General features: G+C 41.2%; 2 protein-coding genes across 3 annotated transcripts in view; both read right to left on the bottom strand.

Annotated features, from left to right (window-relative positions):
• Nucleotides 1-691: 691 nt before the first annotated feature.
• Nucleotides 692-12404, bottom strand: larp4aa (La ribonucleoprotein 4Aa). Of its 2 annotated transcripts, XM_008318194.3 has the most exons (17): nt 11728-12404; nt 9407-9524; nt 8971-9129; nt 8485-8569; nt 8241-8377; nt 8044-8147; nt 7840-7950; nt 7706-7759; nt 7407-7616; nt 6887-6990; nt 6344-6385; nt 4472-4705; nt 4324-4378; nt 4069-4227; nt 3846-3982; nt 3547-3760; nt 692-3227 (listed from the first exon to the last, which is right to left on the bottom strand). In XM_008318194.3, exons 1-17 carry the CDS (start codon nt 11851-11853, stop codon nt 2832-2834), a joined length of 2445 nt encoding a protein of 814 aa, XP_008316416.1. In that variant the 5' UTR covers nt 11854-12404; the 3' UTR covers nt 692-2831. The 2 variants fall into 2 exon arrangements, with proteins under 2 accessions (XP_008316416.1, XP_008316417.1); XM_008318195.3 differs by lacking the exon at nt 6344-6385 and having other exon boundaries at nt 11728-12402.
• A 508-nt stretch (nt 12405-12912) lies between these two features.
• Nucleotides 12913-16875, bottom strand: part of pfkma (phosphofructokinase, muscle a) — an 8677-nt gene continuing 4714 nt past the window's right edge. Inside the window, exons 11-22 of the mRNA XM_008318193.2 lie at nt 16750-16814; nt 16277-16340; nt 16024-16170; nt 15637-15707; nt 15461-15548; nt 15227-15379; nt 14991-15155; nt 14676-14737; nt 14030-14141; nt 13850-13949; nt 13666-13771; nt 12913-13581 (exon numbers count right to left, since the gene is read on the bottom strand). Coding sequence (XP_008316415.1) covers nt 13440-13581; nt 13666-13771; nt 13850-13949; nt 14030-14141; nt 14676-14737; nt 14991-15155; nt 15227-15379; nt 15461-15548; nt 15637-15707; nt 16024-16170; nt 16277-16340; nt 16750-16814 — 1275 coding nt within the window. The 3' untranslated portion in view covers nt 12913-13439. The remainder of the gene's footprint in view (nt 13582-13665; nt 13772-13849; nt 13950-14029; nt 14142-14675; nt 14738-14990; nt 15156-15226; nt 15380-15460; nt 15549-15636; nt 15708-16023; nt 16171-16276; nt 16341-16749; nt 16815-16875) is intronic.

Raw genomic sequence — 16875 nt, 5'->3', positions numbered from 1 at the left:
CACACATACATTTTGTAGAGTCAAACACCCTCTTTACGACTAAATACCAAGGTTCAAATTAAAAAGAATATATATAAATACCTTATACCTACCAGCCTGACATACGTCGACCTAATCAGATCCCATCATACATCATACTTTGAAAGGAAAAGGATCTCAACTTCCTCTTACCAAAACCACATTTTGACACAATACACTTGGAATGGAAATAAATAAAAATAAAAATAATCGCTCAAAAAAATCCATATATAATCCATATATCTATATATAAAATAATTTAGGAAAGAATGTTTTACCACCTTAATAAAAAAACATTTGATTGGACACTGTGTTTAAATCTACGTCTAATCTTTATCTGTACAAACGACTGTATGAGTTGCTGCCACCTAGTGACTGGAGGCATGTTATCATTCAAGCATTACAGCAGTGGTACACGTGTGCCATATTACATTGGAAGCCCCTCGCCCCCCGGCACCTCACCGTGGCCCATTAAGTTACTATTAATAACTTTTAAAAAAAATAGTTTTTATGTCTTTTGTACAGGTAAATATCCCACATACTAAAGACATCAATTCTTGGCTTAAAAATATGACACTTCAATATTTTCTTGCAACATCCATAGCATTATTAGCTTGTGAAATTTGCAGTAAATATCTGTTCACACAACACAATAAAGAACATGAGACCAGAATGCCAAATCAAAATAATTTATTTTTGGTGACATTTCATACAGTTCTAGGATTGTGTCTCAAACACTTGGTTGATCCATTTTAGTCTATATCCTTTTTTGCCACCCCAACCGAATTTAACAGAAAAAAAAATCAAAGACATGGAGGGGATGAAAGCATATCCTGACGGTAATTGCAAGCCTGTCAACATCAACCATATGCTTCTAAAATGATTTCACCTTACTCTCGAGTAAGGTATTATTTTAATAGAGTTAGTGCATTCATTTTTAATTAGACTAAATCACTAGCTGCTCAAACTCAATAATGAAGAAGAAATAACAGCCCCAGTGATTGGTTGCTCATTTACTGCATTACTAACACCCAAGTCAATGCATCAAGTATTTTTTCAGCTGACATCTCCAACATTATATAACTGCCATATGCGTGATTTTCTTTTTGCCAATGCGATTTCACACAACTTTGGGGAAACCAGCCTACCAAGATTGGGAGAAAAGCGTTGCGCATCTGAATTAAAATAAATAAAATTAAAAATCAAATACATACAGTGAGTCAAACTTCAAATTCTAAGTCAACCTTTGTCTTTTTTTCCCAAAAGTTACAAAAAGAAAAAAATAACAGCAAACTCAACCATAAAAGCACAAAAAAAAAACAATCAGGTGGACAGCTGCTGTCAAAAGCCTCCCTCTGTAAATCCAGAACTAGAACATTTACATTCTCCCGCACACGTTTCTAGTGAAGGGTTATTACAATAAAGCAAAGGCAGCTACACCTTCCAAAAATCCAGTTTTACTGGGCCAAACGTTTCCCAATGGTTACATTTTCTTTAGCAGACTGAATTTTAATTTTTTTCTCAAACTTATCCCTTACCCACTATGATCATAGGCAGCTGGCACATAGCACGTGGAAAAAAAGGGTTCCGTTCTTCTTTCAACCCACGATATCGGCTGCCAAATGTTACGTAGCGATCATTCTCAGCTAATAGCAAAACCTCAAGTCTAGTTTTGACACTAAGCCATTGTTAAGAACGTTTCACAGATATAAGATTAACCTGAATTTTCCTGTGATGTAGAAAAGCCAAACCTCACCAAAACCAGTCCAATCCTACCATGAAACCTCGTCTTCTTCAAGTCTCCATCAAATACATCACCCTACATCCCAAACATGTAAACAGAGCATCTGACTGATTATCAACATGACTAATAATTTCAATCCATTAGAGTGGGTGCACCCAGGACAACATCTTAAAAATTAATGTTTAAAAAAAAAAAGAAAAAGAAAAAGGAAAAAGACAACTTTGGACCAGGCTAGCAGGTTATCTGTGGCTAACAGACCAGTGAGCAGCCCAAAGTGGATTTGGGCCTAAACAAAACTACACATCTAACTGCAACGCGGTTGAAGCCAATCGCAGACCAGGATCAAATTACCACGATAGAACACATTTTCCTTAATATACATGTGAAGACCGCACTGTCCGCGTCCAGGACAATGATTCTAAATCTCTGATGTAAAAATCAAAACAGAAATTAAAATCAGGTTCATTAGACATGCTCTACAGCTCACAGACTGTAGCAGGTCAATCATCTGGTTGAACAATCAATGCATACAGACATCAGTCAAACCTTCAGTCATTCTTGCACATCTAAGCACACAAAAGGAAAAAAAACAAAACTGATGTCTCATTGCGTTGTTAGTGATATCTTTGTATATGTACATGACCAATATGCATGTTCTTTTTCTTTCTTTAGTGCATATTGTTCTCGCAGACCAACATCTATTTTTAAAATAATTGAAAGAAAAAAAAAAAAGGGTAGAGTGGGCTTTTTATGCGGCCCAGCATCCTTTCCTTTCCCAACGGAGCATAAATGAGATGACCTCCACGTAAATCGCACTTATGATTCTAAGCATAATGCCGGAGGTCAAACCAAGATCTTCCAAAATCATTTGTCAAAGTTCTTCTGGTGTCATTCAGCCCATTAGTCCTGGATGTCCTGGTTTTTAAGTGTCATTTTTAGAAGCATCTCATTGGACAAGTTCCAGGGGGAAGGAGGCTACCTATGTTGTTGCTTTTATTATTTGTTTTTATATAATCATATATATCCATGTATATATTCATACATCTTTTTTCTATTCATATCAAGTCCTTTATTTGGGTGACACTGGAGGGATATTCTGCTCTTTGCCAGTGTGCCTGTAGCCTCCCTGTGGGGAGTTACGTCGGGCCGGAGGCGGGCGCCTCTGGTCCCGAAACTTGAGGCCCCCGGTGCCTCTGGGGCCGTTGCTGCGGTAGTAGCTCTGAGAGTCACGTTCGCGGGGCGGCCGGCTCTCCTTACATTCCCATCCTCCCTCCTTGTCGTGGCCTCTCTCGTGTTTGTCCCCAGGACCGCCGCTAGAGCCAGACTCCTCGGCTTTATTCACGCGTAATTCGCGCAATGGCTGGGCTGAAGCAGTACCGGAGGAAGCTGGGGCAGGGGCCGCAGGCGGAGGTGGGTCCTTGGGTGGCCGCTGGCAGACCTCTGCATAGCTGAGCTTACGTGGCTCCTGCATTAACACAGAAAAAGAAACAGTTAAAGGATGGTGTAACACAGTCCAGATGCACATTACACAGATTCGAACGTAACCCTCAGATCTCATAATCTTAACGCTCATCGGGTTGAGAGTGAACCTTCTGGGCTTTGGTGGGAAAGAGCAAAGAGAAGAGAAGAGGGGAAAAAAGACAGAACAACAAAAGGAGGAGAGAGAGGGGATGAGACCACCAAAGACAGTCAGTCCACTACATCATTTCCCTCTATGCGCAAAAGTTCTCATCATCGGGTGATCAATTCAAAATACAAACAAGCAAAACAGTAATTTTTCTGACCTGTGCCGGAGTGGGTACAGAGACTGCAGCAGGGGTGGGTGTGGTGGGTGTCACAGGTATAGAGGCAGATGGAGGCTGAGGCCTGGAGACAGACACAGGCTGTGCAGAAGAAGAGGATGAGGAGGAGGAGTTGACAGTAGTCTGAACAGGTGTGCGTGGCGTCGTTTTTGGAGCTTGGACCTCTGCCCGTTCAGCCCTCTTTTCCTGACGAGCACTGTCAAAGCACAGTTGGTCTTAAGGTCAAAACTGCTATTAGGTTTACAATCATGGATTCAAGTGTAGCTGTTGTCTTTATGTACCCTGGGGCAGAAGGTCCGAGTGGTTGAACAGCAGGTTTAGCCGCTGGCAGGATCGGACTTGGAGCCACAGTCATCTCTGTGACTGGAGCTTGGCCTGACCCCGCACTCACAGTGGATTCTTTGTTGGTTTGTTCAGTCTAGAAAAGCATCAAAACATGAACACATTCCGATTCTAGCTCCCAACAGTCCATTCTATGGGGTTTGTGACGCAACAGTTGCTCACCTTATCCCTGTACAAACCGCGTACAACATCTGACATTCTGTTTTCGAGCACCGGCTCCCCCTGTGTGCTGACCACACAGCCTGGAAGGGGAGGGAAATTGGTGGCAGCCAAGTCAAACTTGGGTGGAGAGACCTTGACTTCTGTTAGCGGCACAGGTCTCTGAAGGAGGAAATTGGAAATGGAGACAATAAGAGGATCACAAGACAAGGTCACCCTCTAAACACACCGAGATAGTCCTATTAAACATCCATCTACCGTGATGCGGTCGTCTTCTCGCCTCCTGCGAGGTCCTCTATAGGTTGTGCTCCGTCTGAAAGGATGACAATGTCATTATAGAACCAACCAAAGACCATTGACTTTCAGTGAGGGGAGGGGGAGTGGAAAAAACATCAAGCTGGTTAACCTTCCACGTCCAGACATGCCATTGTCATCACAAGGGTCCAAAGAGGAGGAGGAGGAAGAGAGATGAGAGAAGGCCATGCTGAGATCCGACACCGCCTGGACCGGATTGGTGGCAGCTGCAGCCACAGCAGCAGGGGGCTGTGGGCTCCGCAGGCCAGTCAGACTCTCCAGGGCCACGGGAGTGATGACGGCCGGGGTCACTTCGTTCGTCCTCACCTGGGGCTTTACATGGTTTCTGATGTAGTCAAAACGAAAAAACAATATGTGAGCATGGATCACATATTCTAAACAAGAGCAACCAGTGTTTCCTGAACGGCACGTCCCTTTGTGAATCTTACTTCAGTTTCACAAGGTGCTATTTTTTTTTATTTAGCTCATTTGAACATCTTTTCCTTTAGTCCTTATTTATTGTTTCAGGTATTGGGGAAGTACAGTGTATGAAGAAATGTGTTAGTGGGCTGCTTGACACAGGTTGGTGACAGAGGCTGTGCTTTGAGGAGAATAAAGAGGCTGTCAGAAAAACAATGCAGTTCTACAGATGACAAACCACAGCCCCAAAACAGCCTGCACCCCTGGCCCTTTTTTATTATTATTTTAGATGATGCATACCATGCACCATAGCAGGGGACTGCAACATATGGCTCCTGAGCCACAGGTGGCTCTTTGAACCTTTGTATTGGCTCCATGTGCGGTGTTATGTAACAATTGTGAATTAACATTTTTTCCAAAACAAAAGAAAAAGGCTCATATTTCCTGTATGAAGATATTTTATATTGTTATCAATGACCATCAGATACTGTGGAGCTCAGAGCTGGGAATTTTCCCCAAATTCTCAGCATGCCTTTATACAGCACAACATGGCGTAATTGTCCTCCTTAAATGGAGGTTGCTGGGCACGGTTTGTGATAAAATCACAACAAGCGTTCAGCGGCTCACGTGGCCCTGTACAGTTTACAGACTGCATGTTGAGATTTAAAAGCAGTTGGTCTTTGCCCAGAGACAAAACCTAAAAAAAAGCTGCTATTTTGTGGAAGATTTGCTTAAAAAAAAAGAAGCCCCATCAGTTCACAGGAAACACTGGTGGCATCAATAACACTGTGCTGGAGGGAAGACAACATGCTGTGTCCTCAATGTAAACATGCAGGGAAATGTGTTCATGCATGACTTGTTGAAGAAAACCATCTAGCCATCTCTATCCAATCTTAAAGCTGGTGTGTTTAGCCTGATAAGATACACAGGTGACGTTGTTTGTTCACAGACCCTCAGATCTCATAATCTCAACGCTCATTGGGCCGTGAGTGAAGCACTTAACTTTGGAAGGGTAGGAGAGACTGAAGTGAGAGAAGAAGCAGTGAGAAAGGGAGAGGGAAGGAGAGAAAGACAGAACCAAAGCCAGTTACTCCACTCCCTGATTTCCCTCTATGCGCATCATGATCTCATCATCGGGTCTGCCTTCTCACTCCAGTCAAAACTTCCAGAGTGGTTATTGTTTGGTGCAAGATCTTGGTGCTGCTGACCTCAGCCTCAAACTGACAGCTCTATTGTGTATTACCCTGGTACTTGGTAACATGATGTGTGAAATGTGTGATGGATGAAAAAAAAGTTGCATGCTATAACAAAAAAAAAAAACAAACAAAAAAAAGACATTGCATACAGGATGATAATAGTTGACTACAGTCTACATTTATCAAGTGACAAATCCAGGAGCTCCATTACCTGGCACCAAATGTTATCTCGACAACAAAAATTTAGCCTCTACGTTTGACTGACAAAAGGCGTTGGGCCACATTATGGATAAAGTCACTTTGCTGCTGCAATATGGTAAGAGATGGAGGAAGCAGTGAAGCTTATTATACAGTGCAACATCAGGTACCTGAAGGCATTTATTACATTCTTTCTTGAATAGAGAGGGACACTGTGGGGACAGTAAGAACAATAACGGAGTAAAAAACAGTTCCCTGTTTGACTTCATGCAAACAAGGACACAAACAGTTAAACACTAATTAGAAATTATTTAAGGCATACAGCTGGATTTGAGCTAACATCAGTACAAAAGTAGATTTTTTCCATCTCTACCAAACCTTCAACTGGTTTGGAAATGCTTAAGAGGGAAGAAAACATCTAGTCTTCAGTTACATTGATCTTTTACAGCATCATCTGGCTGCTGCTCCCTACCCATCATATTATCCTGTGGTTCTTTTGTGTTCTAATACCATTGTGTATTTTTATTTCTATTTTCTATCTACCCTAGTGTTTCATGCTGTTATATTTTAACGCATTTAAATATACCAGACTGTTATGACAACCTAATTTTAATTTAAGTAAATTGATAAACACTTGCAACACTTAAGTTATTTGAATATGAGACAACTCCCCAAGGCCACTATTGCAGAGTTTGTGTAACAACAGAACTTACCGACTTCTATTGAACTGACGAGTAATATTCAAAGAGTTGGAGCCTGTTTTGTAATGTCCAGCTGAGCCAAAGCCATTCACAAAGCTGCTGTTAGGAAAAGGTGCCTGCGAGGAGGGAAAAAAATAAATAACTTTGGAAATTTTGCTGCTATAAAAATGGGAACTAATTGACCTATATCTGGTAGGGGTCTATTGACAATAATCTGGTGAAACGATACGTATCTCGACACATGGGGAAACAATACAATATATTGCAATACACTGAACGAATATTTGCATGTTATTGTTAACAAGCAAAAGCATATATAGTGCTGTAAAATATCAATACAATATCATGAATCCAAAAAGCACAATATTTCAGTGTATCAGTATTTTCTTACAACCCTAATACTTGACATCTGCAACTTAGAAACTTGTACGGCCTGTTGGTCAACATGTGGCAACAGGCTTCTGTTATTATATACAAAAGAAAATCTACTAAAACTGAAAAACTTTTGCAAGACAAGGAACATGTCTCTCACCAGAGGAGTTTCAAAATAAGGTGTTGGAGAAGGCGTCCAGGTTGGAGGTACAATGCCGTAGACTGGGTACTGCTGCTGAGGGTAGACGTGCTGCATGTAGAGAGGAGAGCTATACTGGGACTGGCTCTGGGACTGCTGGGCGTACAGGCTGCTGTCCATGCTACGGTAGCCATTCTTCGCAAAGAATGTGTTGATGGCTTTTATTCTGGCCTGTGGTGCAGGATTTAAAAAACGTTTTACACAAAAACCATTTCACAGGAAGCCTAAGATCACATACAACTGAGCTTCACTTGACTCACCATGATGGGTTTTCCCTGAAACGTTTTCACTTCCTCTCTTAAATACTTGTAAGCCTACAAGAGATCAGAAGCAGCAGGTCATCAGAAAATTCACGATTCAGAAGTTCACTGAAGGTGACTGTGGTGTCAAGTACCTGTTGAGCATCTGTGTCTGATTGGAATGTGATGTACCAGTTATTGTTGTGTGCAAACTCAACACTGATCACCTTTGGACAGTTGTCATTTTTGAACAGTGACTCCACCTCCTGGAGATCAGATTTAAACACACACTTTGGTCAACCCCAAACAATATTATTCCAAATATAACATATTTTCAATGTGTACTTTCCAACACTCACCTCTACAGGTGTGGTTTCAGGGACTTCTCTCAGGATGATAATGCACCGCTTGTGATTAGGACGCACTTTCTCCCCTTTCTCGTCCACTTGTACCATAGGAGAGGCTGTGGAGGAGAATATAATTTGAATATTTTAATCTCAGACACAAAAATACATTTGTTTCGTTGTGGTACTGCTTTGTTATGCGAAACACTTACATCTTAGCACATCCAGGATGAGGTCCATGTCAGTGGTGAGAACTTTAATGCCCTCCATACTAGCTATAGTCCAGATGGGGACAAATTGGTCACTGTCCATCTGGGACATCAGGTACAGGTCCTTTGAGAGATTTTCCCTGAAGATTACACAGATCCATGCAGGTTAGTTTTCTTAGGACCAAGAAAAACAGGAACACCGAACAAATCTGACTTTAAGACAGTTCCACGAGCCCTTCCATCTTACCTTGAGAAATAAAACTCCAGTTCTTTCTTAAGAGACTCTCGTAGACTCTCAGATGAGATTGGCTCCTCTTCAGCCTTGGATTCTCCTAAAACCAAAATGAAAACATGTGAAGTAAGGTGAAATGCTGTAACTAGTAAAAAAAAAGTTTAAGACACACCAAGTACAGAGAACTGTTCTTTATATGAAACACGCTTTAATTTTGACATATTAAGCAAACTGTACCAGTTCACTTTAAATACATGTTTGCCTTTCACAGTACTGGTTAGTGTCTGTTTGCACAAACTTTGCATAACAGAGCAAATATCGCTACGTTTTCATTTTGTACGAACAAAGAAACCACTGATAATCGGTGGTTTCTTTATGGAAACAAATGGCCCCATGTTTGACCCCTGCTGCTCTTACGGTAAAATAATAAAAACCTTCATATAAAAAAGGCTTTATGTAAAGCTTATTTGGTCATTTTGATCATGTGACAATGTGACTGACCTGGCGTCCCTGTCGTGGACTCAGCAGGGGAGAAGACCATCTCTGGAGCGTCCATTCCATTCACTGATATATCAGCTGTTGCTGTGGAGCCCTTGTCTTCCAGGGTTGTGAATCCCACGGTGTACTGTTTGCACCCAGCAGACGAAGTCTCAGTGTAACCTGTGAACGGAAACAGCGATACAGGGGAGGGGGAAAAAATAAATAAGAGAAGGAATCAGGCATGTTTTCGAACAGCAAACATGTCCACTGTACTGTATGTGTATAGTAAAATCAGGTATGAAAAGTTAACACTAATAAAGGAAGAGTTTATTTACACCAAACACGTAGGTCTTAAGGTTAAATTCACTTGAGAAACACTGTATGTTCCCACTTTACACTAACTGTAATCAAACCTGCCAGAAGAATCAAATTGTGACTAATGGAAAGCACCACTCACCTTCAGTCATGTCTGTGTTGGGCCAGTGGGGGCTGTTTGTCAGAGTCTCTGTGGGAGCCACTGGCATCTCCTGCCAAACCTTGGCATTTGGGTTCAAACCGGCACCCTTAGAGGTGACCTTCAAAGCAGAAGCAGCAGGATCAGGAAACTGCAATTCATGTTAAGATAAAACAGCAAAACACTTTTCCTAAACACTAAACACAAAAAACATGCATTAAAATAAATCAAATCAACAGAAAGTTAAATAATCTAATGATTAGAATATAACGGCAGTGGAGGACATGCATTAAAACTGAACTTTAACCAGAACCTGGAAAAACAGCTACTGCTTGAGGACAGCTTATGTTAAAAATAACAGGTGCTTCACTTGCTTTAACGCACTCAGACCTGTTGAAATCTTAGAAGAATGGATGAAGACTTAGTCAGGAGTCTATTACCCGTGGTATCCAGCCGTATAATGTGGAAGACTGACAGCAAGACTCACACCAATTTCACCAAAGACCTTGGTGATTGCCTTGTGTTACTGATGGAAATCACCTGGCGTAACACACAACACCTACATACCACTGGGCTTCCATTGCATATAATTGGAAACCAGAGAAGTACATTGAAATGGGTTCATAGGGCCCCACAGTCCCCTGTCATCAAGAGATTATTGGCCTGCTAATCTTTAGTGGAATTACAATAAAATAGAACATGCTACCGCATTATAAGAAAATATGATTAAACCATCAGCTAACTCATTTCCAACTTAAGACATGCTAATTGTCGTTTCATAGAACAGGAATAACATTTTTAAATTAGCCTTCAAAGGTTTTGGAATACTTGTGTATTCTGTGCAGAATTATTTTCACAGTTACATGTGCACTGCAAACAAAATGCTATTTTGGCAGAATATAACATCCTGCCAACTTGCAAATTGCAAGATAACAATGACTGGAAGTTTAATAACTATTGCTATTAATTTTTTTAAATTATTTTATAGTATTTTATATTATCAAAAAGGCTTGCACAAACTAAGGATGTGTGTGATTTTATTTTGTGGTTTGTTTTTTTAATACCAATTTAAGTATTGAACTTTTTATATTATAACTTTATCAAGCTGCAGTTTCAAAATGAGTTGCTGAAAAGCTACATAATTTCACCTGCAGGTAAGTAAGAATTCTTCTTAAATTATTATTGTATAATAATCTGCCAGGATTTCTCAAGATTCCGTTCAACTGTTGACTTAGGTAATACTTCTTTACACATTTGTGGGTTGATGCATTAGTAGAGTATCAGCTCTTATTCAATGTAGACTTGATTGAGAAAACCTAACACTCACAAAGGTCTGTCCCAGAACAGTTCACAGTACTACATGTTAAGTAATGATGATTCAATTTAAACTACAGTATTTAAAAGGCTGTTTAGGTAGTATTAAATTATTTATTCTCTAAAACCCCAAGTCTGAAATGGCAACTCCCTGTTGTGACACTGTGGCTCAACTTGGCAACGGTTCAAAACCCAATCTTTTTTTCCCTTTACAAAAAACACTTGGCCTGACAGGAACAGCTGTTGGTTACGATGCGTCCTCAGACCCTACTCTTCTTTAACAATTCAAACAAGAACGGACGCGTTAAAACGACTCAAGCCCTGGTGTCGTTCAAAAGGGCACAGACATTAATGTGCCGTGCAACTTGACACATGGTTACAAAAGCACGCTTCACTTTTACAGGCCGCGTCAAGCCAAGAAATGTCAGCTGACTGCCGCTACGCAGCACAGGCCAGGTATTTGTAACGCATGTCACTGCGCTCACTTAGCTGCTAGCTGGCTGCAGCTAACCCATCGTATTAAGCTGATGAACCTTTATCCTTGGGTTAAGAAACGAAACATCGAAGAATTAAAATGATAAGCATTGCCATACGAGTACACCTGTCTTTACTGGAGCTGTAGCTCTCTTGAAGATATGGCGTAACTTAACTTTACGAGCTAATGATTACTCAGCAAACTACTTAATGAGCTTGCTGTCCACAGCAGCTAAGCTAACGTTAGCTGCAGATCCGACTAAATCACCTGCTTCCATAACACTGCAACTTAGTGCCGATATTATTTCATTATTTTAACATTTCACAATGAATTTGCATTGATGTAAAGGCCTAAAGGCATTTTCTCAAACCTAGGCCTATAATTAAAGTGTGAATTCTTGTGTTGTTTGGATTAATTTTACCCGCTACCTGATAAATATCGTTGGTGGACAGCCTAGCTAACAGGTCTGCGATCTCAGTTGCACTTATATTAGCCACTTAGCTTTAGCTTAGCTGCTAAAGCAGGCCTCACTCACCATGCCGCCGCCGCCACCGGACCCTCCCTCGCTCCCCAGCGGAGCCTCGTCCTTCCCACCGGTCTTCGGTCCAGGATCAGCCTCCTCCTGCAGCAGCGGCGGCCCCACGCTCGGCTCTGAACTCATCAGCCGCTCCTGACTCACTTCCACCCCGTCGCTTTCTCCCGGACCCCCGCCTGCCACCACCACCGCCTTTTTTGGGGAGACACCGGCTGTATGCAGCAGTCAGTCTGGTCCTCTCCTGTCCAACTGGATCGACCACTCACTCGCACTAGCTCCACGCCAGCTAAGCGGCTAACACGTACGCCGCAGACGGAGGCTACTGAGCTAACGTGCTGTGAATCAACGAAGCGGCGCTAACGGCTCTTAGCTCAATGAATTAAACACTGCACCGACGCCGACACGCTAGTGACACAGGCAACGGCCGACCATGGCTCTTCTCACAGCGCAGTCCCCGCTGGGTCTTCACAAAATATTTCAACGCACACCGGCTTCGTGAGGCGCATTCCTATTCGGGCGACCCAAGCGGACACTGGGGACACGCAGCTCTCCTCAGCGCAGGCACACAGTCCGCCGACGTCCCGGCTGCCACCGCGAGTTCTCAGTGACCTCTGCATAAGCCATTTCCTTTTCCGGACTGGCACTGTAGTTCTCCTCCCACTCTTATCACATTTATCTATTCCCAAACATATTTAAGTTTTTATGATCTGCATTTGTTTTCAACTCATACGTATTTATTTCCATTTTTACAAAACGAATTCTTTATTCCACTGTTGGTTCCACAGGAACGGATTTTCAAATTAAAATGATTTTTTTGGGCCAACAACCAATTTATAGAAAGTTTGGAACAGAATTAAAATCACAAGCTAATCTATTTTTCGTGATGTTTTTATAATGATTGAGTAACATTAAATATGTGACTAAAATTAAAGCTTAAAAGTCCCTTTAGCTGACCTAATTCTCTTGAATGCTAGAGGACATTTGTACAAGTAATGGATATTTACTTTTTTTTTCATCTCAAATTCAACATCTGCTGTACTCTGACCCTTGAATATCTTACACATTACAAACACTATGTTTTACAGAATAAAAAATAAATGTTTTTAATTAGATACCATTTTGATATATATAATGTTCCAATCAGGCAATGCAACGCAAACCTTCACAAAAAGAAAATTGCTTTTATTTTGTATGTTAAACACAGAAAATCACTGAACATTTTTTGTCCTAACAGGTAATGTATTACATACCACAGAGAGTTAAGTTGTTTATAGGCACTTGAGAACTATTTTTTCATGTTTCTGGATCTCTGGTTCTTTGTTATCAATAGCAAATTAATGAGTGCTCTGTGGTGTCTTCTAAAGCCTCAAGAGCTGTGATTAAATCATTTACTGTCCCATGAGATACAATCACAAAGAGATAAGTCTACAAAATAACCGCTCAGCTACTTAACAAGACATTGGATAATTCCACTACAAACTAAATATGTTTTGGATTATCCTAGCAGTCGATATGAAAGGTTTGGTTGATTTCATTCAAATTTCATTCAAATTTCACAAATAGGTTGCAATAGAGTAGTGTGAGTTTCAGAGGCTTTTATTTTTAAATACTATAGTGTAATCTGTGAAATGTTAAAGTTTAGATGTGGCAGAGTGAGAACAGAACAACACAATAGCTCCAATATCGTGATGCTAATTGATAGCAGACTGAGTCTACTTCGCAAACAGAGTCTTCGTCTTGATCACATGCTCCATATCAGCACTTTCAGATGTATCTAGTTTGATGTCGTACTTGGCCAGGATCTTCATGATTGGCCTTATCTTCAGCCACCACTGGGTCTTAGGGATGCGGTGCCTGCAGCAAAAACGGAAGGGTGTGTCAAAGTTGTGGTTCACTTTAGTTCCTGTCAGTATAGTACGTAGAAAATGTGAATCTCACTCAAAATCTGTATCTCCCTTCAACTCAGTGAGTGGCTGGAAGGTGAGCGCTCTCTTCCTCATGCCCAGAACACAGGCAGAGTCGGTTGTGTTAGCAAATATACGACCTGAGGGAGGCAGAAATATTGCGACTCAATTTCACTTACATAAGAGAAGAAGTAGGATTTGTTTATAGGTCAGCATACCATGCCTGTAGCACTCCTTCAGCTTATCTGTCAGCCAAATAACAGACTTGGCACCCATTTTTGTGCCAAAGTTTCTGTCGAAGGGCGTTGGAGTGCCACCCTGTGGACATCAAAGCACAGAGGCTATTATCAACTGTTCCTCATTTGCAACGCCTTTGAACCTCAATCATCTCCACAGACCTGTTGCATGTGTCCGAGGACATTCTTACGGCAATCAAAGACGCCTTTGCCCTCCTCTGAGTACAAGTTGAAGATGAAGTCAGTGGTGTAGTTGGCATTGGAATTTTCATTCCTAATGAAGAGATGAACAGTGACCCTGTTTAACTTTAAGGGCTATGTTGCAACGACAAAGCAGACATTTTACTTTTTCTATGCTATACTTCTGTAAAATTTACAAAAAAAAATCATTATTTATCATGATGATTAAGTTTACTCATGGGATTCCTAGTAGATCTATAGTAGAACTATGTACTGTATTTTCTGGACTATAAAAGTCACACCTTTTTTCATCTATTGGATGGGTTTGCGACTTACACTCTGGTGCGACTTATATATTAAAATATGTAATTTCATATGTTTGTTATGAGGGCACTCTCGCTGGCTAGTGAGTCTCATACTACAGATCGACTTATGTTTTTTTCTTCTTCATTATGCATTTTTTGGCTGGTGCAACTGATACACCAAATTATATGACACACACAGGTGGTGTTTTCTTACAACAGGGTTCTAAATATATAGTAAGTATACTGTATATCATTGACTTACTATATAAATGTATGTGATTCCATTTGTAACACATATATTCTTGAAAGCAAAACAAACTCACCTGAGAATCAAACCTCTCTTCACCGTTGTCTTCATCTTCTCCACCAGATGGTCTACATTCACCTGCAGACCAGAAACACAGTTTACATTCTCATAACCTACACAGATGCTCATTCGACTCAAGTTTGTTTTAACATTACAAAAATGAATTCATACAAAACTGATATTCTTATTGATCAATTAATCAGTGCTTTTTTTTCTATTACTGAACAAAAGATGCAATTTTGAAACCTTGCTGTGCCTCCTGCAATAGCGCCGTGTCTCCACAGGGGACCCATGACCCACTTTGGGAACCCCGGCCTAATGACTCACACACCTGCAGATCTTTAATGTTGAATCTTTCCTCGAAAATGTAGGCAGCATCAGCTCCAGCAGCCAGACCAGCCATGGTAGCCAAGTAGCCGCAGTATCCACCCATAGTCTCAACGATAAAAACGCGGCGCTTGGTCCCTGCTGCCGACTGCTTGATCCTGTCACAGGTCTACAGGGAAGAGGTTCACATATTTGGCTGCTTGATACCAGGGCATGTGTATCTTCTGTCACAGCACTGACCGTGGTGATGGTGTTGAGGGCAGTGTCAGCTCCAATGCTGAAGTCAGAGCCGGGGACGTTGTTTGAGACAGTGGCCGGGATCACCACCATAGGAATGCACATCTCTTCATACTTCTCTCTGGCTTGAACCAGCTCCAGACCTCCAACGTAGGCCTGCGTTCAGGAAGAAGTTAATCTTTTTTTTTCACATTCTCATTAAATCGTTTCATGAAGCAGAGAAAGCAGAAGTTTCACCTCAAATCCACCAATGATCACCAAAGCGTGGATGTTATATTTGGCGATGTTCAGGCTGATTTCCTCCAAAATTTTGCCTGGCAGAGTTCTTTAAAAAAGAGAAAAAATAAAACAATGGGAAAAACCTCAGTTTTACTCTTAGTTGTGTTGTGACTGAAGAAGAAATGCCTTTTTACCTCTTGGTGCCCAACACCGAGCCTCCTTTTCCTGTCCAACCACTCACTCCATTCCAGGTAATGGGCTCAATCTACAGTTGAAGAAAATGTTAATTAAGGTAAATGAAGAGAGACTTACAGACATCCATCCATCCATTTATCTAGCCATTTATTCTTTTGCAGGGTACTAACAAGATGAGTACTGCCCCCTTGTGGGACAGCAAGGTAATGCCTAACAGAACTTTTTAAACGTAATGCGATGATCTCATTCCACTTTTTATTAACATAGATTAATCTGATTTATAACTTTTTGACTTATCATTGTATAGCATTATATATTCATGTGTCCAAAATCACTTTATTTCTAGCCTACTGATAATCCCAAATATCCCAAAAATCCCATCTTACCTGTCCCTGGGCCAGGCCATCAAAACCATCGTGAACAGCCAACATGTTGTGACCTTGGATGATTCCCATTCTGACAGCAGCACGAACCGCAGCGTTCATACCAGCACAGGGAGCCCCGATGTTCATGATGGCCACGTTGATGTTACTCTGACAGGAAGGGTTTAGAAAATAAATCTGTCAGCGATGAAGACGGTGTTGATGTGTCGTGAACACATGACTAAAATCACTGTTTGACCCATAATGGACGCCTTACCTTAGTCTCTGGGGGGTTGATGTGACCCAGCAGTTTGTAAGTGTTCCAGTTGTTTTCGAAGCTCCTGTAAATCATAAATACAGCTGATGGCTGATTGGTCTCAGCCACATTGTCTCTAAACCAAATGTGAACGTTCCTCAGTCAGTCTTTTACACGTGAACTTAAGAAGAAACTAGTATAGTAGCACTGTTTGAGATATGAAGAGATATTTTCATGAAACCCAAAAACCACATCTAACAATCTGGTTCCCATACAAAAGAAATCATTTATCTGGGCTGCTATGCTAACTGCTATGACTAAAAATGTTCATCATTTTAAAATGTAAAATTTCTTTAACTTTCATGAATCTCCAAGCCATCCCTAAAAACCCAAAAGACCTAAAACCAAATCCATAACATTTTCTTCGTGGGGCGGGGGCTCACTGTTGTTGCCTGTCATCAACGCTCAGACCCTAATCGGGGGAAAACACTTACTTGCCCCTGAGTTTAATAGCATCTTCAAATCTGCCCTCAGCCATGGCAGCCGTCACATCTTTGGTCTGTGCAGACAGAGACAGAGACACTGACTGTTGCTGTTGGTGTCGTTTTCAGATGTAACAC

Source organism: Cynoglossus semilaevis, chromosome 10, assembly GCF_000523025.1.
Source record: "Cynoglossus semilaevis isolate Cse_v1.0 chromosome 10, Cse_v1.0, whole genome shotgun sequence".
In the NCBI taxonomy this organism is placed as follows: Eukaryota; Metazoa; Chordata; class Actinopteri; order Pleuronectiformes; family Cynoglossidae; genus Cynoglossus; species Cynoglossus semilaevis.
The sequence above is the reverse complement of the archived record's forward strand: the minus strand, read 5'-3'. Positions and strand labels throughout refer to the sequence as shown.

Coding starts and splice junctions, on each gene's coding strand:
- larp4aa (XM_008318194.3), bottom strand. CDS start 11,853: ATGAGTTCAGAGCCGAGCGTGGGGCCGCCGCTGCTGCAGGAGGAGGCT. Junction 7,617..7,705: donor TTCAGGGAAAACCCATCATG/GTGAGTCAAGTG, acceptor CCTGCACCACAG/GCCAGAATAAAAGCCATCAA. Junction 6,386..6,886: donor CGTCAGTTCAATAGAAGTCG/GTAAGTTCTGTT, acceptor CTGTCCCCACAG/TGTCCCTCTCTATTCAAGAA.